Source organism: Rutilus rutilus, assembly GCF_951802725.1.
Source record: "Rutilus rutilus genome assembly, chromosome: 5".
NCBI classification, from domain to species: Eukaryota; Metazoa; Chordata; class Actinopteri; order Cypriniformes; family Leuciscidae; genus Rutilus; species Rutilus rutilus.
The window spans coordinates 36,615,249-36,641,099 of NC_140213.1; the positions used below are offsets into that span (position 1 = coordinate 36,615,249).

Here is a 25,851-nt window from a genome sequence, read left to right on the forward strand (position 1 = left end):
CAAAAGGCGACAGAAACCATAAAGATAAGTAGCCTAGCCTATTATAGGCCAATAATATGTAATATAATAAACTTTTTCCCTGTATAATCTGTCACGTATATGTAATCGGTTTTATTTTGCTGTGCATAAAAAAATCCACCAGCCCTGTTTCTATTCTATTCTATGTTCTACTCTATCTTATGTATTATTTTTAATGTTCATTGTAGGCTGAACTTTGGGAAGATGTTTTGGTTATTGTGCAGTAGCTTTTATTTAGCCATATTATAATTTATTTTATAGCAAAATATATAGCTCTTTTTATTTTTATTAGGCCTATTTTTTATATTTATAGGGCAAAATTATTTATGAGAATAAAAATAAAGACGATTAAGAAGAAAAAGAAATTTGTTTAAAATCACACTGTAAAAAAAAAGTTGCTGCCTTACATTTTTTTAAGTACAATCAACTTGAATGTTTAAGTCTTTCAACTTAAATTACATTAAACTGACTTAAAAATAAGTTGAATCTTGTATAACAAAAAAAGTTGAAAATACTTTTTATATACTATAGCAAGACATAGTTATGTAGTGTTTGTTCATCGCTTTGGTCTATCATAACATCTTAACTAAATGTAAAAATAAATAAATATTAATAATTAAATGGATAGTTCAACCAAAAATTGTAATTGTCATTATTTACTCACAATTCAAGAAAGTCATACAGATTTAAAACAACACGAGGGTGAGAAAATTAAGAATTTTGATGTGAACTATTCTGTTAACTGCATGTGTCCAACCCTGTTCAGTGTTCTCTTTTTTGCTGTATTTATTCAAAACTCCAACTGCACTTGGACTAAAACCTGAACAAACATACCAAGCTGTTACGTCACTATCTGGAATAATTAGTATTCACATTTCACATAAACAGTCTTTAAAATTTTATTGATCTACAATAACATCACAAGATGCACATATTTATACAAAAATAAAATCTAACAAAGTAAAAATGGTTGCACGCAGCAAGGTAGTGAACAGCACTATGGTCCATATTAAAGTGTGTTAGAATTATTAAATGCATCATATATTAGGTCCCCTACTCTTTCAACATCCAACCTATGGGATTTCAAAATAATGCATTAAAAGTGCTGTGGATTGTACAAGCATGGTGTGTTCACCATTTATTTGCATATAAACTCGTTCGAGCATCACATATGATTCTATTTTCAAACTGGAATGGTAGGCTATATATTCATGATTGTGAGACACAAGTTTAAGGATCTTTACAATAGTCTTTCAAAACCCATCCCACATTTTGACTTTTACTTATTAAACTGTCGTTCAATAATATCTTTGACAGACACACTACTTTTTAAAAGTCTGGGGTCGTTAATTAATTTATCTTTTTTTAAGGATGTCTTTTATGCTCACCAGCTGCATTTATTTGATTAAAAATACAGTAAAAACAGTCATATTTTTACAACAGTTTTCTATTTGAATATATTTTAAAATACATTTATGAATTTTCATCAGCAATAACTTTGTCACATGATCCTTCAGAAATCATTCTAATATGTTAATTTGGTGCTCAAGAAACATTTATCAATGTTGAAAAAACTGGTGTTGTTTAATATTTTTGTAGAAATACTTCAATTTTTTCTAAAAAGTTCAAATAAACAGCATGTATTTGAAATAGACATCATATACTTTTATATAACAATGTGAATGTCTTTGCTTTTACTTTCGATCAACTGAATGCATCTTTGCTAAATAAAAGTATCAATTTCTTTAAAAAAATAAAATAAAAGTCTTACTATAAAATCTCAACCCCAAACTTTTGAACGGTGGTGTACGACTCATAAATGTAACAGATCAGATGACAGAACTCTTAAGTTTCATACCCCGAAAAGTGATGCTTCCCTTCCAACTGACATTCTCATCTTCCATATTTGTACATTCACTTTCTTTCTCAGTGTATTTCCTTCTGTTGCCTGTATCTTTGGTCACTGGGCCATTTGGACCACCACTGCTTTCCAGGCCTTTTCTTTGTCAAAATCCCTTAGTGTGCCATTTGATGTGTGTTGCTGTAAGAAAAGAATGAGATGGTGGAAAAGAAATGGTCCAACAACCACCTTGAGATCTTCCTTTGTTAATCACAACATCCCCCATGTGTGTTTTCACAGAATCAAAGGAGCGGAACAACTCTGCCATTCCAGTGTGATTGTGTTTCATGCTACATTTGGCACCGTACAGTACAGTTTTCCTTTATAAAATTTTTGCTAACATCATCTGCACAGTTATAGTCACATATAACGCACACAGTATAACATTTCCTGTACTCTTAAATTGACCTGTCAGTCATTGTATAGGGTGTATGTTTGTGTGTTTACCTCAAAGTGCTTTTTGTGTAGCGTGTCCCATTCAGTACCTCCCATGCGGAGCTGGCTCTTGTAAGAAGCACACTTTATTACGGTGGCTAACGTCAGCACCGCCTGCACCAGCAGCAATCCCATCAGGACAAGCAGCAGTATGTCATACGTCTGCTGCATGCACAACATACATTCACATACTTAACACGCTTCAAACAACCTTCAAGATGGGTGTGAAGGTGAACATGTATCTGAATCACCAGTTCACCCGGCCAAAACCTATATGCTTCTTATCTGAACTGATTCAGCAGTGTTGTTATTGTAAATTATTAAAAATTTATGTTTTCTGTAAGATAAAAAAAAAAAAAAGATGAAAATTTGAAATGTTGCCATGGCAACTAAATTAAATAAATAAGTTTAAGTTGTAGTATTAAAATGACTAAAATAAAAATAAAGGCTAAATAGAAATAGATTTAAAAATAAAGAGCAGCTCTCAATTAAAATACTGTTTGGTCACAAAACATGTCGGAAGCAATGATGTTTGATGATGTCATTGATATCCAACATGATTTCACTACTGCAGCACAGAAGAATATTTTCATCACAGAGTAATAGTTTCAATATTTAATGAATGGACTAAGTTTACATGCTTTTTTGGTGTTTTTTTGTTTGTTTTTATGGCAGACATGCTCGCTATGAACTTTCATATGCAAAGTATGGTTTTTCATAGAAAAATAACATCATATTGGGTTTGGAGAACAAGAGGGCAATGTTATTTTAGTATTATTTATCTACTATTATGGTATTATTATTATTTTGAATTACATTTTTTTTTTTTCATTTTGAGTTCATTTTAATTTTAGTAATTGTACTACTGTTACTTTTGTCATTTCTATAATTTTTTTCTATAATTATCTTGAATTAATTTTCATTTCAGTTTTAGGTTTAGTAATTTTAGTACTTCAGTGTAAACATATTTATTTCAATTAGCTGCCAAGGCAACATTTTCATTTTCATTTAAGCTTTCAAGTTTTTCATCCAATATTTATATTTTATTTTATTTCAATTACCATTTTTTAAAAATAGTTTTAGTTTAGTTTGAGATTCTCAGTAGTTTGGCTCATTTGACTGACAATAAAGAGAACAGGATTGGCAGAAACCTCATTTTAACAGAATCATAAATCTGAAAAATCACCATCTTAACCTTAAATGCTAAATACAATGTACTTCACCTTAGTTTTTCATGTGATGTTATGTCAGGATGTAGAATCAGCTCTTAAACAGATTCTTAAATTTGTAATCCCACACAACACAGCATGAGGGCGAGTAAATAATTAAAATTTTTGAGTGAGCTATCCCAAAAAGGTTCAAATCTGACATATTGGAACTAATTTGATTTGATTTGATTTGGTGCACAGAAATGACTCACCTTGACTAATGTCACTTCATGCAGAAAGATCTCAATAAAATTAATCACACTGCTGGACAAGAATCCAGAAGCAGAGAAAAGCAGTGGTGATGTCACACTACTAATAGCAATCAGCATCTCCACCTACAGCAGTGGAAAGAAAGAGAGAGAAAATAAGTAGAGAGAGAGACAGTCCTGAGAGAGAATCACACTATAGAGAAAGCATGCAGGCAGCTAAATGAATGAGAATAGAGAATGTCCTTTAGGGACGTTTGATAGCGCTGCTTTATTGCTGGAGAGACCCTGATGGTGACTCACCAGACTCTTGCTGGGGTATTCTGCCACCACATGGCTGGCAATGGCACTGGGGAAACACTGCAGAGGAATCACACACAAACCACCATCAAGAACCGAACGAAATCATTTATAATCTGAAATGGAATCGTATTTTATATAATAAGCTAAACTCACAGCTACCAGAATCCAGAAGAAAGTGACAGAAAGGTATGGCTCTGGGAGGAGAGCACCCAAATTGAGAGCAATAATTCCTCCGAATACAGCGGCGATGCCCAGTATAACCTCAATTACCTGCACCAGAGAAAGAGCAGCAGATCTACAGTGTTCTTTGTGTTGATTTACAGCGGATACAGACACATACACACATCTAATTTGTAGGCAACTCACGGCATAAGCCTTGAGAAGACGTGTGGGGAACGAAGCTGGGGTCGCAACCACAGGGCCATCAGACACTGGCTGGAGGAAAGAGATGGATGATAGCAATGAGGAAAAGAAAAAGAGCAGAGAAACATGAGCACATATAAAATGCAAATCACATAAGCTAGAGACAAATACAGTAAGTCATAGACATCTCACATGGTGATAATAGCTGGCAGGGATTTAGCATAAAAGGATTTTGCAGTTCATTTGCATTAAGGCTGCAAGAAAAGTCTGCAAAAAATAGGACCCAAAGTACTGCATTAACTTTTCACAGGTGTTAAACCTGTATTTTTGAATTACGCACTGCATTGTGTTTAGGGTTTTAAGGAAATGTCCACAAACGTAATGGATAGTGTTCTGGCAGAAAATGACCAGTAGCTTTACATTTTCCTATACGGATTTATTTAACAGTGTGTCTCATGCAGAGTCAGATGGGAAAATTAAGAAATTTCAATTTCCACTAAGCATGCACAATTCATAATGAAATATCGTAGATCATTTTCTGATTGATTAAACAATTTGCATGTACACAGGCAAAAATGATGATATACTGCAGTCAGTCGATACACATAAAAGGTCAGAAACACATTATACACACCTTGCAGTGTCTGCAACAGTCCTCCGCTGAGCGAGCTGATAGGATAACAGTACTAGCCGTGAGCACTTCCAGCACAATAAGCAGGAGCAGGTTAAAGTTAATCTTAAGGATGACAGATAGCAGTAACTGTTTTAATTGTATATATTTCATCATAGCTTACTGTCTGTAGAGCACTGTAACATGTGTAAACATGCAGTTTATTTGAATAAATAACCTTAAGAAACCTTATTTCTTCCAAATCCTTTAAAATGTCTTTTGCTTTGCTATTGTCATATTATAAAATATACTAGGCTTGCGCAAAACCATTTAATTTGGATATCACCACATGAAACACATATTTTTTGGGTTACCTGACAAACATTTTAGGGGTATTAGAGTTGTGATGTTCTCACATTGATGGCTGAGGGACTAATGGCGAGTTTACATCCGAACCACACCAGACACGTGGTTGTCACAGCAAAGGATGACACGTAGACCAATTGAAAGTCTGAGACCTGTAAGCATAATATAGGTTATTTACTGTATTTGTAAAAAAATTATCCACCAAAAGAAAAGAAAAAACTCAATCAGGGTGATTATACAGAAGAATACACCTTGATTTATAGCCATATGAATCGAAAACTTGATTGATGAACAATGTTTGACTAAATATTATATTGATTTATAGAATTAATGTAATTACTGTAGATGATGAGTGGATAAATAGAGATTTTAGATGAGTCTTATGTTCATCTGTAAAGCTGTGCAATATAACACTACAGAAAACCTTGTCATAATAGCCTTATACTCATAAAAAGTAGCTTTCCTACTGAATAATCTACGTTGATTTTTTTTCTGTATTATTTACTGGAAAAAATATCCACTTACTGCAACTTGTCTGTTCTTGGCAATAGCAAAGCTCACCACTGCAGCTGGAATACTCTACAAGCCACAAACAAAACATATATCAACAATGTCAAACTGACCAGTGGCCTCATCCATGAGTATGTAGAAGAGACACTCACAGATCCAGCAGTACAACGCAGGTAGTCCATTGCAGCTGGAAACACATTACCCATATAGAGAGAGAAAGCTGCCGCTATCAGCAAGCTGCTCTGGGGGTTAGATACAGATGAATTTAAGAAAAACAGTGTGTACAGTGTCTCTTAGCCACAGGAGTGAAAATCTGCTGAGCCAAAGCTCTTACCCCTATGACAACGCTGTACAGCCAGATTCTGTAGCTAAAGCAGGGATGTAACGGCCCAGGCCGATCCAGCTGCAGGTCACTGGCCCTGACATCCACCGTGTAGCTGTCTCTCTCCAACCTCTCCCGCTCCAGATGCCGACTTAGCGTCCCTACCCCACTGTTTCGCTCCAGGGTGGACATCTGGGCATAGCTGAACACTTCCTGGGCTGATGCCTCGTCTCGTTGCATCCTGATATCCATGACCCCTAGAGAACCAATGCATATAAATCACATATATTGACTAGGCAAGAAAAAAAAAAAAGCACTGAGTGCAAACATTTACAGAAGCAGGTAAAGCATACGGCTTATTAACAGATTGTCATGTGATCCTTTTAATGACACAAACTTAACTCATCCATATTGCCTTTAAATAGCATTCAATACATGACACTTTTTACTTTTCTAAGTGGATTTGAAGGTCAACCATCACAAACCTACATGTTTGAAGCATTAAACATAGTGTTAAACATGAATATATATATTGGATTGTATTCATGTAGCTAGCAAGTCTGATAGTTTGATTGAACTCTGATGAACTGATGAAATGTATATCTTGAATGCAATGCAAGTCACTTTGGATAAGCGTCTGCCAAACACATGAATGTAAATATATTGGCTGATATTGTATATTTAATAATAATGGATATTAATTTAATTATTTTCTCCTACATTCTTAGAGTGTTTTTGTTTCATTTATTATTATTATTATTTTTTATGTATGTATATGTGTCCGTGTACATATGCATACATGTTTAAAAGAAAAAACAAAGGAGAAAAAAAAAAAAAAACGGATAAATTGTATCTGTGAATGGAAGTATTGTATATATTTTTCTCAATAAAAATAAAGTACAAAAAATAATAAAGGATATTAATGTGGGTTGTTACCTAATTTGCCATCCATCATTTCTGTAAAAAACAACAAAAAAAAACAGACATTAATATTTTCAAACATTATCCAACTCATTGTTTCCCATGTTAGGTCTGAGCTTTGTTTATTGGATTTTTTAACAACAAACACAATGTACAATGTAACAAATCAAAAATACTGAAAAAGCCCGGTTTAAACGAAACTCACCCAGAAATGAATGAATGAATGTATAGGCCAAATTTTAATGTCAGCCATAACATGGAAATAATTATCTGCAAAACGATATTGGTCAGATTTTTTATATCATCCCTATAGCCATTCTGAACAACAACAACAACAGCTAATGACAGTCACACACATGGTCAATTTTCTCCCCAATTTTAAAAGTGCCAGCCTGAACACATTTACTTTTAGCATTTCATAAAATTTTCCTTAATTAGACACAGTTCAGAAAACATAGGGTGGACCATAAAACTCTGGCTTTACAGTGACATAACCGCAGCCTACTGAGTTTTCCTCTCAGTGTCCCGCTTTAGAAAAATCGAATTTGTACAATTTAGAGACAGCAGGGCCTTGAAGGAGCTCCAAGAACACAAAACTTCTATTTTCATCTCTGAAGTGATAAAATCATCATATGCGACCTATAATATGAGCTCTGAGTGTTTTACTAATAACTACCAATATCTCCATCTCCAGGGGGAGGGGGGGGGGGAGAATATTTTTGGTCAACAACAAAGAAATAAAACGCAATCAAACAGCTCCCTCTTGAAAACCCACACGCACAATGAATATAAAGCACTTTCACGTTATTACGTAAACAGCCACAGGAACACAGAGCAATAAAGAGGATACAGTGCGGGGATAATGCATGAAGGCAATGATTCATAAAAAAGTTTGAAAACACACCAATCCCTCCTCCCTCAGCCTATGCTCCACAACTTCATTCTGAGCCTCACTTTCTTCCCTCCATTCATTCATCTTATCTCTCCAACCCTCTTTATCTTAATCTCTGCTTCCCACTCACCTGCCTCCAGCTTCGTTTATTTCGGCTTAGCCCACCTGTTCCCCTGCTCCAGTGGAAGTCTAAGGTTTTAGTTGTACTTTATCTTCTTCCTCTTGTTCTTCTCCTCTCTCCACTCTCTCTCTGTCCCCTCCACTCCAAGTCAATAAAAACTTTTGGAACGCCTCAAAGCCTGGAACAGAAAGTTGCGAGTGTTGCCCTGCCAGCCAGTTTTAGCCAGTGAATGCAAATGGAGCGGAGATGGGGCTCAGATCAGGGGCTGCTGACTGAGGCCAGAGCCTCTTACTGCTCTGTTCAACTCAATGAGAGAACTCACACATAAATCAACACCCCCTCGCTGCCATACACACAGAGAAAGAATGCACACAACCTAGAACGACTTGTCCCATGTGCACACACAAACAGGCACCCACAATGCTTCTTTTTTTCTCATACATGTGAGTACAGTCAAAACAGTTGTGTATTTTTGTGGAAACCGTGATACACTATTTTCAGGATTCTTTGATGAATAGAAAGTTCAAATCGTAACATTCCAATGTCTCTACTGTCACTTTTGATCAATTTAATGTAGCCTTGCTGAAGAAAATTTCTTTTTTTTATCTTGCATAACCCAAACCTATGAATGGTAGTGTATCAAAGTTTCCACAAAAATATGAATCAGCGTAACTGTTTTAACATTGATAATAATAGGCCCTAAATGTTTCTAAAACAACAAATCAGCATATTAGAATTATTTCTGAAGGATCATGAAGAATGGCTGTAATTCAGCTTTGCCATCAAAGAAATAAATTATATTTTAAAAGATTAAAATAAAAAATAAAAACAGTTATTTTCAATTGGAATATTTTACAATATGACTATTTTTACTGCCCAAAATAATTGGAGCCTTAAGAGCACAAGAGACCTATTTCGAAAACATCAAACAATTGTAATTATCCCAAACTGACCTGTAGTATATGGCAGAAAACAAGATACGCATATACAGTTCTTGTGCATAACAAGTTCAAAGCTGTGCAGTCCTGCACTTCTCTCTTGGTCCCTCCCACTTGTGCCTTTGTTTTACTGGAGTGGACAAAACAGACCAGAGAATTGGGACGTCCCATAGAGCTTCTATAACCAGTGGGCTCATAAACAGTATTTTGTCACACGTACCTTTGAAGTGATTGAATCCAATCCATTTCTTTTGAGAATCATAAATATAACTGTGTACCATTGTTTTGTTTATAGGTATAAAAGAGATAAATAAGAGAAGAGTGAACATGCTGTATGTGTACAAATTCTCACGGCTGTATTTGTTGCAATGCAACTGTTCAAAAGTGTCCTTGAAAGGCAGTATCCATGGAGACCATTTAAACAGCCCCCCTTCCAATGGCTGGCCACCACACTTCACTGCCCTCTGAAAATGCTCAACAAAAAGATCACACGCTCATGTGGACACGTACACACACACACCAGAGGCATGGAAAAACCACTGAAATCCCTGCAGAAGCATTATTGATTCACTGTAACTTAGCTTTAAATAGGCATTTTAGGGGTTTATGAGGCAAGAGAGAGAGTGTAAAGTTTGTGGGCTGTAACAAAAAGAAACTTAAATGTTTATTTTATTTTCACCTAAATCATAAGTAAAACGTCTCTATAGTGGCCTGATGGGAAAGCTTACACACCATAAATACCTAGTGGTCCTTTAAAGGTAGGGTAGGCAATTTAAGAGAGGCTAACAATAGCAAGCTAGCGTTGAAAGCATTAAGGTGCGTTCATGCCATGTCATAATTACCGCAATTACATGATTTTAACTTGTAAAAAGCGTTCATGTCCTCGTAGCGCTGCTGTTTGTTTACGCCGCCCGGTGACTGACTGTCTACAACTACACGCTGATGACGTGTGATGTCTGCGCGAGCAGGGTGGAAATACATATGTTGACAGGCAGACTGAATGCAATGATTTTTGGGCGGGGTCCTGAGACTTACACAGAAAAATATTTGTAGTAAATATATATATATATATATTTAGACTTAGACCTTCTATTATTGATTGCTATCAGGATGTGAAGAGAGTTTAAACCAGAATAACAAAAAGTGTTTATGAAAAAGATTGCCGTACCCTACCTTTTTAACCTTTAAAATGTGAAAAATATTCTCATAAAGCTATATATGCTCTTGTAAATCATTAGCAATCTGGGGTCAAAGTAAAACAAACTAAAAGGCATAATGGAGGGCATCTCTAACTCACAGGTTACTCCTTTCTATGTTAGCCTGCAAACTGTGTCTCTTCAGCCCAGACCCCTTACCGTTTGGTAACCACTTCCCACATAAAAGGACAATGCTTCTCTTGTTCCTTTTCCTTAAATCCCACTTTCTTTTCACTTTTCTGACTCATATATCCCTGTCTTTTTCATAGCATTCCTTCATGTTTCTCTCCTCCCCTGCTGCCCCTCTCCCTCAATCGCATCTGTTGTGCCTGTAAACATTGTCTGGTTTGCTGAGATTAAGTCTTCTTTAACACAGTGCAAACAACTAGAGGGCTGAGTTGCGCTCCAAAGTTACAAAAAGCATTCTCAGAAATCAAGAGAAATCAGCTAGCAGCATTCAAATCCAGCAAGCAACATTATTAAGCTCAGTGGTTCTCAGCTGGTGAGGAGCATACGGGTCACAGGTCTGTTTTGACCCTCGAGATAAGCTAAGGGAGAATGCTAAGTATGGAATGCTAAATGCAAGTAATAAAACCAACCATATAGTCATGCGTGAAATAACAAAATAAACAGCCTTATTACGTTTAAAAAGTATAGGAGAAAATTCTTTATCTCTTTGTCATTTTATTTCTTTATTTAATATAAATTATTTAATATAAATTAAGTTGCAATTTCTTTATTAATTTAATATATTATAATAACAAAATAGCCAATTATGGAAGGCAGCTTGTTTCTATGTAAGCTTGTTTCCGCTACGAAAATGTAAAAGATAATTGGGACTTTTATCTCACAATTCTGAGATATAAACTCGCAATTCTTAGAAAAGTCGAGTTTACATTTTGCAATCTGACCTTATAACTCGCAATTGCGAGTTTATATCACACAATTCGGAGAAAAGAAGTAAGAATTACAAGGGTAAAAAAGGCGCAATTAACGTAACAGTTACCTTTTTTATTTTGTGTGTCAGAGAAACAAGTGCGCAGCCATCTTTAGAAATTTGACTTTGAATTTCCGTTTTTGCGGTAGCTCTGTGTATTTCTATGGCATCGTTGTCAAAGAGTTGTGAATGAACCGCTCATTTTGAAATCTTCCCGGTCTACTGACATTTGTTATGATATCCAGTTTCATAAATCCATTAGATTCATGCTTCAAATACAAACCGGAAGACAGAACACAACGAGATGAGAGCAGCGCTGAAAAGGGGCGGGGCTATATAAGGTCTATATAAGGTCTAATAAAGGGCAAAAGATATTCCTTACCCTTTTGACATTTTATATCTTTATATATAAAATTAAATGAACATATATTTATTAATTAAAAAATAAAATAAATAGGTGTTTTACATTTTAAAAGGTATAGGAGAAAATGTTTATTATTGGTTGCAGAGAGCATCAAACCACTGAAATTCAATATTCATTTAGAAACCTATTTTGTGCAATATATAGTTCTGGTTTTGGGTCACCACTTGATGTCTAATATACAGCAAAAAAAAAAAAAAAAAAAAAAAAAAAGGATCTCCAGCCTATAAAAAAACCCCCCAGAATAAATATCCCTTGACTATAAAATAAGACAAGAAGCATGAGTATTTTGTAGTAATCTTTATAAAGAACACTGATTTAGTCACCGAGTGACTAATGTCATTTGAGACACAGCACATCAGAACGTATTGCAGGCACATTCTGAATCAGTCGTTTCAGTCAGGGGATTCACAGCTACAATTCTGCAACTCCATGCTGATACTAATTCATTTTCCCAGACAAAACAGACCCCCGCACACACACGTGACACGTAAGAGTGTAAAGTCAATGCAAGACATGACGACACCAACAAAACCCAAGCATGAAAATACTTACATGCTCATCTACATTTACAACAGTTAACAAGACTTCAAGAACACTTCTATTGTACATTATTGTGAGTTCTCGATGGAAGTCTTACGATGATGACGTTTTATATACATCTACTTACAGCTGGAGATCAACAGCTCCATGTGAGAGATTTCGATCGGATATTTACATTGGCAGCCACATTCTCCGCCCACATTTTACACACATGGTTGCTGATAATAAGAGCAATATCTGTACAACTGAGAGGCATCATTTCAATGCTCGAAAATACAAATCTAGGAAGCATATTTAGTAACATCTATAATCAGTGCTGACGATGATTGAGTTGTTTTCTATCCCAGAGGACTAACTCTTTGCACCCCTAAGCCATGATGTCGTATACCAGAAAGTGGAACCTGCTTGCTGCAGCGATCGTAACAATGCCACTTTTTTGGGTCATCACATTTGCTGCTGTATTCCTTCATACCGCTTTAATATTCCAAGGTTAGTAGAGGTACTGCATCTAACAAAACCATTATCTGTCACAAGTGTTATTCCATTTTCAGACGACTTGCAAAATGGCATTGTTTCCTTTATGGCTGTAACCTAAAACACAGATCAAGTCTGTTGAGAAGAGATCACCACAGTCTTAGATGGAGAACTACGAGTGCATTGCTACTGCCCATGAATGAACACATTTAGATCGCACTGCTAGAGTCCTGGAGGAAGTGCACGTGTTAGGATCTCAGCATGCTTTGATGAGGTCTGGAGGTTTTAGACGATGGATCCCTTTGAGGATGACAGATGAATGGAGCGGATGCGCGTGGCTAGCGTCTTCTCCAGGTCGTGCAACACGTCGGGGCAGCAGTTCTCCACCGGAGAGTTATAGAGCAACTGTTTAAATGGCTCAAGCTCTATGAGACCTGCCATGTTCTTCAGAAAGTAGCCCTCGATGTAGGCCGACAGCTCAGGTGCCTCCAGGAACTAACAGAGAAGCAGAGGAAAGAAAATACTGAGAATGTAAAGAATATTCCATATACATGCCAGATGGGAAAATTAAATCTAAGAACGTGAGATTGTAACAAACAGACTGCCATTACTTTAGCATGGTTGTAGATCTCCACACAAGTTTCGGTGTTGATGTTCTTGGCGCAGATGATCTCGCAGTGTCTCTGTAATGCCTCCAGCTGGAAGAACTTAGATGCAGAGAGGAGCTGGAAGAGGGGGGGGAAAGGAGAGAAGTTGAGAATATAAAAATATAAACCTCAATATAAGGCTAATTTTATATTAGCCTAATATAACCATAAATGCCAATAAACAAGTATAAAATTTGTGTTTTATTGACAGCAAGGTTGAGTCAAGACATTTATGAAGCTACAAAACATTTTTATTTAAAATAAATGTTGTTCTTTTGCATTTGTTATTCATCAAAGAATCCAGGAAAAAAAAGATTCATGGTTTCCACTAAAAATATTAAGCAGCACAATTGTTTCAACGTAATAATAATGATTCTCAAGTAACTGCAGTAATAGCTGCTGAAATTTTACTTTGCCATCACAGGAATAAAATAAAATTTGTAAATATATTGAACACTGTACATATATTATACACAGTAAAATCAGATATTTTTTTTTTTATGCTGGTTGAAAGACTCTTCACGTCCTGATAGCAATCACTAAGTTAAAGGTGCTCTAAGCGATGTCACGCGTTTTTTAGGCCAAAACATTTTTTGTCACATACAGCAAACATCTCCTCACTATCCGCTAGCTGCCTGTCCCCTGAACACACTGTAAAAAAACGCGGTCTCTGTAGACACCACAGGCTCCACAAACGGCAACAAAAACAAACTGGGCTCACCCGCACCACGAAACACAACAAACAGTGTTCCAGCCAATAACTGGCAAGATGTATTTGAGGGTGGGGTTTGGGGGGTTAGTGCGCGTACACATGAAGGGGGTGTGGAGGAGAGAGAAGCATGAAGAGGGAAGTTTGAATTATAGCCGACACACGACCAAAGAGACGACGTTCCAATGAACAAATTGCAAAGAATAGGGACAAGGATAAGGAACGCGCGAAGTATCGAATTTACATCGGAAAAACCTTCGAAAGGTGGCGAGAACTCCGCCGTCACAAGGGATTCCAATCTGACATTCAGGTTCCTCTGTTTTTGCTGAACAGGTGGGTCAATCCATTTTTCTTTCTAAATTGACGTTCATGTTCACCAAACCAACACAAGGATGTAATTAGCTAGAACTATGCAGTCAGCGTATGGTCAGCGTTAACTTTGGTGAATACAACATATATTTCTAGCAGCTAGCGATCAATCTCTATTGTAAATGATCAAGCAAATTCACAGTAGGGCGACAATTTGTGTGAATGATTGTTTTCACCCACTGTTTGTTATGAATTTGAATGTTCATTTATAGGCTATTGACAACTTTGACTAAATTTGTTTACGCCGCCGCCGTTGTTTATGCTCACTGGGAAACGCGAAGCTAACGTTATCTTGCTATTATTGCGTCCTTGTATGGGAGCTATAGTTATAACCTCAGGTGGCGAAACTATTTTAAGATAATGTTTCTCTTTTTCTGCATTCTGTTCTGCAATATATAAAAGCATTTATCTAACTTGGCGACATTACACATTGATTGAAGTATCGGTAAAACTTAACTTTGTTTGTAGTGACTACTTTGACTTTCCTTTATGCCGGAAGGGAGGGGAGGAGGGAGGAGACGGGATGAGGAGGAGGGAGGGTTGAGCTAGCCTCCGTTTTGTTTGACAACAATTCGAATGTCAACAAGAATAAACGTCTCCCGGCATCGCTTAGAGCACCTTTAAGTGGTCTAAATGTATTTATATGTATATATCGTCTGTGGAAGGTGTAGGACCATAAAATGTTCGTCCAATCATTGCATTCAGTCTGAATGTCATACCTGCCTGCCAACCTATGTATTTCCATACCTCCGCGCACCCTACTCGCGCAGACATCACACGTTATTAGCGTGTTTTATGCTATGCAGAGTTAGATGTCAGTCACCCAGCCTGAACCAAAACAACAAGCTTACACCATAACTACTGTAATTTGGAAAAGATGGAAACCCGTGACGTTATACTCACAGTGGTTCGTGACTCAAATTGATGCGTTATAATGTCAAAATTATCAATGCCGAAATGAATCCACAGCAGTCAGGTGGTACAGGTCAGTGCTCTGTAAGTTGCTTATGTTCATTATTATTGTAATGTTATGCGCTTTGAGACATGAGGTAGTTTAACGCCGTCTCTTGAAAAGTGACACTTTTGTTTGCTCCCTGTTGTACGAGTTAATGTGTTTTGAAGGGCGCTCTGAAGGGAGGGTGGGATCCTATGCTTTCAAAGCTAGCTCGCTATTGCTAGCCTCTCCGAAAATTGCCTACCCTACCTTTAAATATAAACATTCTAGATAACATAAGGACTGAAATGGAATTAATAATACTTACATCCATAACCTCAGTGTTTCTGATGTGAAGTGAATCCGTTCCACCAAAGTACAGATACTGCATCACCAGCTATAAGGGAGAGCATCAGTATAAGGGAATGCATCAGTCAGACGCAACAGACCACAATATAAAAATGAGCTTTCACTCTCAATAAAAGTTACAAAAAAAATAACAAGACTTTTCAGAGCATTAGTGTAGGAGCCAGACTGTACCTGAAATACATTGTATTTGACATGGCTGATTTCGATACAGGTGTTCTCAGCAGCTGGTCTGTTTGCTAGAAGTAATTTAAACCTTGGGTATAAGAAGGAGAAGTTAAAACAATGATAAACTTAACATACTCTATACAGAGTAACTATAAAGGAAAATAAGCTGTTATTATGCCTCATATCTGTGTCATTAATAAGGTACTGTAATTCAAACAACAAAACACAAGTTAAAAGTCACTGCATGCAATTATACAGTGATTCCTTTTAGTTGGGATGCAGTACATCAACTGACCTGTTGGAGGCGGTGAAGAGCAAAACTTTGTGAGCGTAGAATGGCTTGCCCTCCACCAGGAAGGTCACATCTGACATCTCCTTGTTGTTTAGAAAATGAGGATCTGACACACAAACATATCACAGATGCATTCTTACTAGTCGCAATTGTCATCTGCGGAAATCAACAGCATGCCACAGTTGCTGTCAATAGAGCTCAAAGTGTGCAAACAAAAATGAAAATTCTGTCATCATTTACTTCTCAATTCTCACAATGTTCCAAACCTATATTACTTTCTTTCTGCTGTGGAACATAAAACGAGAATGCTTTCAAGAAAGGTTCAAGGTTGTTTTTTTTCATCCAGTTACAAAGAATAGGGAAAGGGGAATGGAGCTTTTTAAGATGCAAAAGCACCACAAAAGTAGACAAAGTGAATTGTGCATTATAAATGCAAGTCTACTGAGGCCAGGCAACTGCTTTGTGTGAGAAACTGAAATTTAAGTCTCTATTTACTGAAAATCAGCCCTAGATCTCCTTGCAATATATGCGAGAGTAAAGTTGGTTTTCATTTTTTTTAACCATAGCAAAACCGAACAAAATTATAATGCAGATGGAAATGAATTAAAATAAAAACTGTATTTAATTGCGATACATCCTTTAGAATGCCTCCTTTTGTGCTCCACAAAATAAATAAAGTCAAACGGTATGCAATGACATGAGGGTGAGAAAATGATGACAGAATTCTCATTTTTGTGTGAACAATCCCATCAACTTGCATTTAAAAATATTTTTTTAAATGGCAGAACCACCCACAAATGACATTTTCACTTGACATTTTATTAACGAAGAGAGTGCTCAGTTTAATTCAAAAAGAAGATACATTTGTTCTGGTCATAAAAAGCTTGCAGTTGATTGTATTTTACAGAGAGCACGGCACAACCTGATATCTGGTGCTACGTACCCAGTCTTGACGTCTGTTTCCTCTTGATCTCGGTGAGTTTGGGGATCGGATACGGCCCGTAGCACTGAGTAAATAAAACAGCCAGCTGCTGACTAATAACTTCATTCTGCAAACCATGGGAAAGAGTAAAGTGTAAGACCCCTCTCATCAAGTCCCATTAGAAAACAAAACATTTTGACTAGCTTGAGGGTGTTAGCAATGCAAATGTAAGGGTTAATATGTATATGTGTGAGCTTGCATAGCAAAATCACAGCATCTGTTATTGAGAAGTATCAATGCATGGTGTTTTTTGGGATCGGTACTTTGTTATAGAGGTGAGACGAGTGCGTTGCGTGCAGGAAGATGCTTAAATCCCTGTCAGACCGCTCCCTCGGCAGTTTGAGCGATCAGCTTCTCTGAAAGATTGTTAAAGGTTCCTCATCAACTTGACATTTCTCTCACCCGGCCTGCTTCTGTCTCTACAAATCACCTGCTGTCAGCACAGCACCACTATTTCCTCTCTCTCTCTCCGCAGTTTCTTCTCTTGGTCTCTCACTCTTGTACTAACAACCAGACACACATTATTTGTGAAGGTTGAGCAGGGAGCGGAATCTGTCAGTCATCCCTGCAGGGTTCAGAGGAAGGTTCCTTGACTCCACCATAGATCAACCTTGACAAACACACTCACACATACACCTACTGTTGCCCCAATGGAAGGAAGTCCACGTTTATCTTTACTTCCTGTACTGTCTAATACGTTGTAGAGGGAGTAGATATTGACGTGAAGTAGATATAATGGTCAGTGTCTAAGGATTCTTTTTAGCACCCTAGGTTTCAAAGCAAAGCTCACTATTACATAACACTGTGGGAGGACGTCAACAGAACGCCCAATTCAAATTATGTGAGATTCTGCCTTCACTTCCTGTTTTGAAGAACCAATGTGTTCCCCAGGGTTCTGGACTCTAAAGATTCTGAGAGAAGTAATCATATCTCAGGCAAGCTACTAGCAACACCAAGATCACAGGTTTGATTCCCAAGGATTTCACATACTGATAAAGTTTAAGTGCAACATGCTCTGAATGAATGTGTCTGCCAAATAAGGTATTATTGTTAACAAAATCAGTGTTATTTTGGCATTATTGATATACTATCATAGTATGTATTAATATTTTAAATCGGATTTAATTTTTAATTTTACTTTTTTAGTAATTTTGTTATGTGATTTTGTCATTTTTATTCGTTTTTTTTTTTTTTATATATATATATATATATTTTAAATCAGTTGTAGTAATTTTAGTCCTTCAACTAAAACTTATTTTATTTCAGGTAGTTGACAAGGCAACATATTACATTTTTATTTTTTTAAGTTTTTGTTCTGTTTTTCATCTAATATTTATATATTTTAGCTTTATTTCAATGAATGATTTTCAGTAGTTTTAGTTAACCATAACAACACAGAGCAAAATTATGAAGATGAAAACTGGAAGTGAAAATAAATTTAATTAGTTAAAATAAAAATAAAACTATAAATGTTCAATGCAATATTAACTATAATGTAAAAATTAGCACTGCAGTCTGTGCAACATGGAAGAAATCTAGTTTAGTTGTTATAATAGGTGAAACTCGAAAAATTCGAATATCGTGCAAAAGTTAATTTATTTCAGTAATTCAACTTAAAAGGTGAAACTAATATATTATATAGACTCATTACATGCAAAGTGAGATATTTCAAGCCTTTATTTGTTATAATTTTGATGATTATGGCTTACAGCTTATGAAAATGTTCAAAATTTCTGAGATTTTGAATTTGGGGTTTTCATAAGCTGTAAGCCATAATCATCAAAATTATATCAGATAAAGGCTTGAAATATCTCACTTTGCATGTAATGAGTCTATATAATATATTAGTTTCACCTTTTAAGTTGAATTCCTGAAATAAATGAACTTTTGCACGATATTCAAATTTTTCGAGTGTATTTATGAACCACTATGTGTTTACTGTGAACTGAAATTAAAAACCAAAATTCAAAGAAAATAAATAAATAAACCTAGTTACATTTTAAAACTATAATAACCAAGATGAAGAAATATGAGGTCAAATGTAGAAATTTTTGCTTGTGTGTTAGTTCACCTTGCTGGCACGCAGGATCTGGAACATGAGTGGGAGGCCGTGTGTTATGAGTTCCTCTGTGTACTCCTCCTCTTCAATAGAGCTGAACTCTTTCAGCAGACCCTGGATCAGCGGCCGCCGGTGCTGCAGGAAACAAGTTCGCAGGGACTCCAGCCAGGTGTGCAGCGTCCAAGGCACGCCTGATACACACAGAATACATGACAATCACCTTTCTAATTTTTAACAAGTAGGAATGTTATGCGTTCAGCAATGTGGAGTTGACTTTGATTTATGGCAAAATTATGGTTGAAAATATTTTTTGAAAGAAGTCTCATGTTCATCAAGGCTGTATTTACAAAAATACGGTAATAATGTGAAATATTATCACAATTTAAAAGAACTGTTTTCTATTTTAATATAATTTATTCCTGTGAAGTCAAAGGTAAATTTCCAGCATCAGTCTTCAGTGTCACATGATGCTTCGGAAATCATTCTAATACAGGTGAAACTCGAAAAATTCTAATATCGAATGCAAAGGTTCATTTATTTCAGCAATTCAACTTAAAGGGTGACACTAATATATTATATAGACTCATTACATGCAAAGTGAGATATTTCAAGCCTTTCTTTGTTATAATTTTGATGATTATGGCTTACAGCTTATGAAAACCCCAAATTCAAAATCTCAGAAATTTTGAAAATTATCATAAGCTGTTTCACCTGTATGCTGAGTTGGTGCTGAAGAAGCATTTCTTATCATTATCATTGTTGAAAACAATGTATTGCTTAATATTTTTTAGGAAACCACGATAATTATTTTTTGGGGGATTCTTTAATGAGAAAGGAACAGTATTTATTTGAAAAAGAAATCTTTTGTAAGATATCAAATGTCTCTGTATTGTCACTTTTGTTCAATTTAATGCACCCTTGCTTAATTAAATGATTAATTTCTTTTAAAAAACACGACACCTTTTGAATGGGAGTGTACTGTATGTACATTTTTACATTTTATTAATAACATATCTGTAGTGCTTGCATATGCAAATTCTTTTGGCACAAGCCAAAAAAGCCCAAATATTATGGTGTCCAGATATAACTTGGGTCCCTCCTTCAATGCAGGTCCATGCAAATTGTGCCAGTTTTATTGCCAATTTTTGTCCAAAGTAGTCTAATTGTTTAGTAAAGCAATAGCACACCTTAACAAGCTATTCATAACTTCAGGCTACATGTACTGTAAGCATTAGCACTGTGTAAATTCTAACTTAAGTTGTGCAAATTCATTGTAATACCATTATTTTACTACTGTAGATACTATAAGAGCACTGACCTAGACTTCTGATGTCCAATGTGATGTCGACATAACCATGTTCAGAGCTGTGATACATCGCCTCTCTTAGAGCTTTGAGTTTGGCTTTCCCTGTGCGGGATGCTTCAATCTTGAGGGAATTCCTCTCTTCCATCTCTGATCCCTCAGCCAAGATCTCCTGCAGAGACAGAACATCCGCCTTCCCCTTTTCCGACTGCGACAGAAGCTTGCAGAACACGTTCCTGCAGCACGAGGATGATACGATTTTGCAGGTTTTATTAATAAATTACGAGACTGTGTGTGTGTGTGTGTATTTGACTGGTGCGTGTGTGCGTGTTACCTGTGTCCATGCGCAGCAGCCAGGCTGTAGGAGTTCATGTCCCCTTGTGGTGCGGTGGAGATGCCGTTGCGGTACATGGTCCCGACCATGGGGTCTGCTCCTCTCTCCAAAAGCAGACTGACCAGCTCAAAGTTTCCTACAGCAAACAAACTGCTGAGTCTTCTCTTGTGGCCTAATTCAGTAATTGGAGAAGGAAGTGGCGCTGTTGTCCGCAGTCTGCAGTGTGAGCTTTCTTACCTGCAGCGGAAGCTAACTGCAAAGGCGTCTCGGTGTAGTTCTCCATCCCGTCCTGCAGAGAGCCCTCCACATTAGCTCCAGCGTCCAGCAGGAGCTGAGATAAAAGGAAAGAGAGAGGTTTTAACTAGTGTATCAACTTTCCGCTGAGATTAAAGGGTTAGTTCACTCAAAAAAAGGAAAATCTGTCATCAGTTACTCATTTCGTTCCAAACCTTCAGAACACAAATGAAGATATTATAATGACAGAATTTCTGTCCTTCTATTGAAAGTCTATTCACCCAAATCTATGACGGTACAAAGTGTTCATAAAGAGATCATTAAAGAAATCCATATGAATTGAACAGTTTAATCCTAGTCTTCTGTAGAGACACGATCGCTTTATAAAATAAACTGGTTTAATTTAGGTTTTCATACACAGTTTATGAATATTGATCTGCTAACTTACACAGAGCACTTTATACATGTGTATAAAAGCCTCAATTAAATCTGTTCATCATATAAAGCGATAGTTTCTCTTCGGAAGACTTAAATCGCTCAATTCATATGGATTTCTTTTACAATCTCTTTATGAATGTTTTGAATCATCAGTGTTACAGGTAAATAGATTTTGTGTTTTGAAGATGAATGAAAGTCTTATGGGTTTGGAACGGCATAAGATTGAGTAATTGATGACAGAATTTTCATTTTTGGGTGAACTATCCCTTTAATAAGAGGCATTAGCTCAGCCAAGAGACAATGACAGTGAAATAAGCAAACACATAATGAATCATAATGGTTGTATGACTTAATGATAAAATGAGAGAGCACCAAGCACTCCAATTCATGCAGACAAGGTTTTCAGGAGAAAACTGAAGCATACGCTACAGGAATTTTATCCTGACTCAGTTGTTTGGCTCAAAAATCTGCCGAAAGGTCGGGTGGGAGAGAGAGGTCACTACCTGCACCACGGGGATGTGCTGGTGAAGTATGGCGAAGGTGAGAGGAGTAGCCTGCCGGGTCTCTGGGAAGACTGAGGGGTACTTTTGCACTGTGTTTGGCACCTACGGGAGGTACAGGGGACAGAGCAGGGCACAAATGAGAGAGATGGAGACCTTTAAAAACCTGTCCTGGGAAAAGCGCAGAGACGCTGCGCTCAGCTGAAAATATGGAGATAGGAGAGAAGCTTTGACCTTTTTGCCACTTTATAGGAGCTGCCTGCACAGCATATTCATATACAGCATATACACACATATATATATATATACACTATTATTCAAAAGTTTGGGTTCTGCAAGATTTTTTTTTTGTTAAAGAAATTAATACTTTTATTCAGCATGGATGCATTATATTGATCAAAAGTGACAGTAAAGACGTTACAGTTATAATGTTACAAAAGATTTCTATTTCAAATGAATGCTTTTCTTTAGAACTTTCTATTCATCAAAGAATCCTGGAAAAAATGATCATGGTTTCCATAGAAATATTAAGCAGCAACTGTTTTTTAACACGTATTTTTAATAATAAGAAATGCTTCTTGAGCCCCAAATCAGCATATTAGAACGATTTCTGATAATAGAAGACATTGATAATAATAATAATAATAATATTGTCAATATTAATATTATTATCAATAATGACTGTAGAAAATTCTGCCTTCCTATCACAGGAATAAATTAAACTATCAAAAAAAAAGATAGTTTATAAGATATTTTAAATTATAGAGGCCCATTCTTACCAAGGATGATAAAGGTATAGTTTAAAAAAAATTTTCTAAATTTTAAAGAACAGCAGAGTCCACACCATAACTATAATGATAATGATGACACAAGAGGAATGATATCGTTGCAATTACTTTCAGAACGTTTTTCCAGCTGATGAACGACAACATTTTAGTGTGTGCTTATAATAAACAGAATGTTATCATTCGTTGGTGCGGACGCTAATATAGTTATTGTTATAGTTATCATTATTGGTGTGAACGGGCCTTAAAACTATTTTACAATATTATGGTTTTTACTGTATTTTTTATCAAATAAATGCAGCCTTGGTGAGCATTTGAAAGGCAGTGTCTAAATAGTGAGGTCCAAATGTCAGAAACCACTTTGAAAAACTGGGATTGTGTTAATTAAAACTTGGAAATGAACATTGATGTTTGCTTTAGGATTTTGACAAATAAAAAAATAAATAATTAAGAAGTTCAAGGTAGAAGAAATATTTACGATTCTACACTCTTTTAGATCTGTAATCAATTAAAGCTAGGGGTAGGCAATGTTTTTCATAAACTGTTACACTGTTAAACTCTTTGAATCTCTCTTCACATCCTGATAGCAACCAATAATAGAAGTGGTCTTCTATGGAAGGCTCAGGACCAAAAAATTGTTTGTCCAATCATCGCAATCGGTTGGAGCATCTGCAGCAGTCAGGAGTTAAAAGTCAGAGCTCTGTAAGTTGTTTACGTTCATTATTATTGTAATGTTATGTGCTTTGAGACATGAGTTCATTTAACATCATCTCTCGTGACGCAAGACTTGCAGACTTTGCTCTGGTTGTGTGTGTTCACGTGTTTTGAAGGAGGTGTGGCTTCAGAGACGCTCAGGGAGGGTGGGATCCTATGCTTTCAAAGCTAGCTTGCTATTGCTAGTCTCTCTGAAATTGCCTACCCTAGCATTAAGCAAAACTGTGATATTGATTCATGATCATGATCACCTTTGTACAGATGGTCAGATAATCTTCCATTCAAATTATGTATATATATTAAGTTTAAAAATTGAAGGTTAACTTCATAACATCAGTATGTTGCCTTATTTTCTATACAAACAAGTCGAAAGTCTTGTGAGATGTTTCTAAAGGTGTAAGGCTTTGCGAGAGGGAAAACAGCACCCGATTCATAGCAAACGTCAATAAACTCTTCACATTTTTATGACACAGTTGCAAACAATATTATGTCTCTGCTACAGGTGACTAAAACTATGACTTGTGCTAAAAAAAAACATCTCTGAGACGTTGCTGGAAATAGAAACAAATACTCAGTGTGTGTATTACTGAGAAATCTGTCTGTACTAGATTCTAGGGCCGTGTTTGGCAAAACAACACCTAGTGACAGTGACTTCCAACAAAAAGCAGAGCTCTACCCTGACGAATCCCTGATGGGCATGCAAAGAAGTCTGAGTTTTCTCCTGTTGTGCCACAACACAGAGAACACAAACACTACAAATGAAACTACATGACGAGCAGGATGAGTGTACATAATGTGTATATAAGAACACAGCAGAGATGTAGTCACAAACCTCACTGTTGATGTCAGCTCCTGCATCTAGCAGCATCTGAACCATGGCTTCGTCACCGCGGACACACGCATACATCAGAGGGGTCATGCCCTGGAAAACACACAGAAGACCACACTGAGCATAAACCAGACGTATCTTCTGATTGTGGAGTAATGACAGAATGCAACTTGACCATATTGTTATGCAGGATTCATTCAAATACATTGCTCTATTTTATATGGACGAAATTCCAACACTGAAAGAGTCTTCTTGTGCTGATAATTAATCTACTGGAAAAGCTTAATGCTACTCAAATCAAGAGTTGGAAAATCAGATAACAAGTGAACTAACTAAGAAACAAATGTAATGGCAAACGTTTCCACTCCCTGAGGTCGAAAATGGAGCAAAGCAATCAGTAATGGAAAGAGCACTGGGATGTTTCCTAAAAGCTGGCTCTGATTAATACAGTCAACCGTCAAAACACTTTTTCTTTCTGGGCTTCCATATAGGGAAATATATAGTAATGTGTGCAAGCTCTTAAAGTCTGCAACCTTCTGGCTCACACATTTATTAACATTTAGTTGCTTTTATCCATTTACATTTTTGCACCTGGTGTTGCACCTGCATTTTTACTGGTGATTTTACCTCATGAACAAACTGCTTCAGAAATCTGAATCTGCAAATTTTAGGTTATAAGACCAGGCAAAGACCATTACAACACACAATCACTTACCACAATTTTTCAAACCCCTAGGAGACAGTTTACAATTTTTTTTTTTTTTTCATTCACATAATTTCAACTATTTAATTCCTGCTGGAAAATTACATTAATTAAACTGAGATGAATTGTGATTATTTTATTCTATCGACAGAGAATGTTTTTAAAAGAAAACAAATCTGCAAATAGTTTTGTAAAAAAAAAAAAAAAAAGTTAGTTAATTTTTAGATCAATTCAATAAAAAGATGATATATATAAAAAAATATATATATTTTCCAGACAATATTTTAAAGGTGCCCTAGAATTTGAAATTGAATTTATCTTGGCATAGTTAAATAACAAGAGTTCAGTACATGGACATGGCATACAGTGAGTCTCAAACACCATTGTTTTTCTCCTTCTTATTTAAATCTCGTTTTTGAAAAACACCCCTGAAAAATAGGCGAATCTCCACATAACACTGACTGTGACGCAACAGTCGGGATCATTAATATGTACGCCTCCAAAAATGTGCATATGCCAGCCCATGTTCAAGGCCAGGCGGAACTGCGCCGCCGAATCATCGTCCACATTATTTTTCTTCGAGAGACATCATGGCTTGCAAACGAGCGAAGCATGGCAGTTGCTCAGTGTTTGGATGTATAAATGAACACAAAGGTACTTTTTTTGTTCCTTCATCCGGGCCTCTGAAGAACCAGTGGGTTATGTGAATGTCTGATGTGTAATTGTTCAAGTTCAGACAGATAATCTTTCTCTCAAAGTTGTTCAATACTGTTTATGCATCAGTAAATCAAGCCAGTGACT

At 36.3% G+C, this 25,851-nt stretch overlaps 2 protein-coding genes across 5 annotated transcripts in view; both read right to left on the reverse strand.

Moving 5' to 3' along the window:
* Positions 1 to 1,864: 1,864 nt before the first annotated feature.
* mlc1 (modulator of VRAC current 1) lies at positions 1,865 to 9,226 on the reverse strand. Of its 3 annotated transcripts, none has more exons than XM_084409934.1 (13): positions 9,129 to 9,226; positions 7,178 to 7,198; positions 6,254 to 6,498; positions 6,072 to 6,161; positions 5,935 to 5,988; positions 5,460 to 5,561; positions 5,068 to 5,169; positions 4,437 to 4,505; positions 4,224 to 4,340; positions 4,071 to 4,127; positions 3,774 to 3,896; positions 2,366 to 2,518; positions 1,865 to 2,059 (listed from the first exon to the last, which is right to left on the reverse strand). In XM_084409934.1, exons 1-13 carry the CDS (start codon positions 9,175 to 9,177, stop codon positions 1,979 to 1,981), a joined length of 1,263 nt encoding a protein of 420 aa, XP_084266060.1. In that variant the 5' UTR covers positions 9,178 to 9,226; the 3' UTR covers positions 1,865 to 1,978. The 3 variants fall into 3 exon arrangements, with proteins under 3 accessions (XP_084266060.1, XP_084266061.1, XP_084266062.1); XM_084409935.1 differs by having other exon boundaries at positions 2,366 to 2,515; positions 9,129 to 9,216; XM_084409936.1 differs by lacking the exon at positions 9,129 to 9,226 and adding an exon at positions 8,185 to 8,295.
* Positions 9,227 to 11,958: 2,732 nt separating this feature from the next.
* The window catches only part of btbd11b (BTB (POZ) domain containing 11b), a 71,568-nt gene continuing 57,675 nt past the window's right edge, over positions 11,959 to 25,851 (reverse strand). The window contains exons 6-17 of one of the 2 annotated variants that reach the window (XM_084409882.1): positions 24,351 to 24,440; positions 22,023 to 22,124; positions 21,085 to 21,178; positions 20,848 to 20,983; positions 20,529 to 20,749; positions 19,223 to 19,401; positions 17,113 to 17,218; positions 16,173 to 16,275; positions 15,884 to 15,965; positions 15,672 to 15,740; positions 13,296 to 13,409; positions 11,959 to 13,179 (exon numbers count right to left, since the gene is read on the reverse strand). In XM_084409882.1, coding sequence (XP_084266008.1) covers positions 12,970 to 13,179; positions 13,296 to 13,409; positions 15,672 to 15,740; positions 15,884 to 15,965; positions 16,173 to 16,275; positions 17,113 to 17,218; positions 19,223 to 19,401; positions 20,529 to 20,749; positions 20,848 to 20,983; positions 21,085 to 21,178; positions 22,023 to 22,124; positions 24,351 to 24,440 — 1,506 coding nt within the window. In that variant the 3' untranslated portion in view covers positions 11,959 to 12,969. The remainder of the gene's footprint in view (positions 13,180 to 13,295; positions 13,410 to 15,671; positions 15,741 to 15,883; positions 15,966 to 16,172; positions 16,276 to 17,112; positions 17,219 to 19,222; positions 19,402 to 20,528; positions 20,750 to 20,847; positions 20,984 to 21,084; positions 21,179 to 22,022; positions 22,125 to 24,350; positions 24,441 to 25,851) is intronic. The other variant, XM_084409883.1, reaches the window with a different exon arrangement.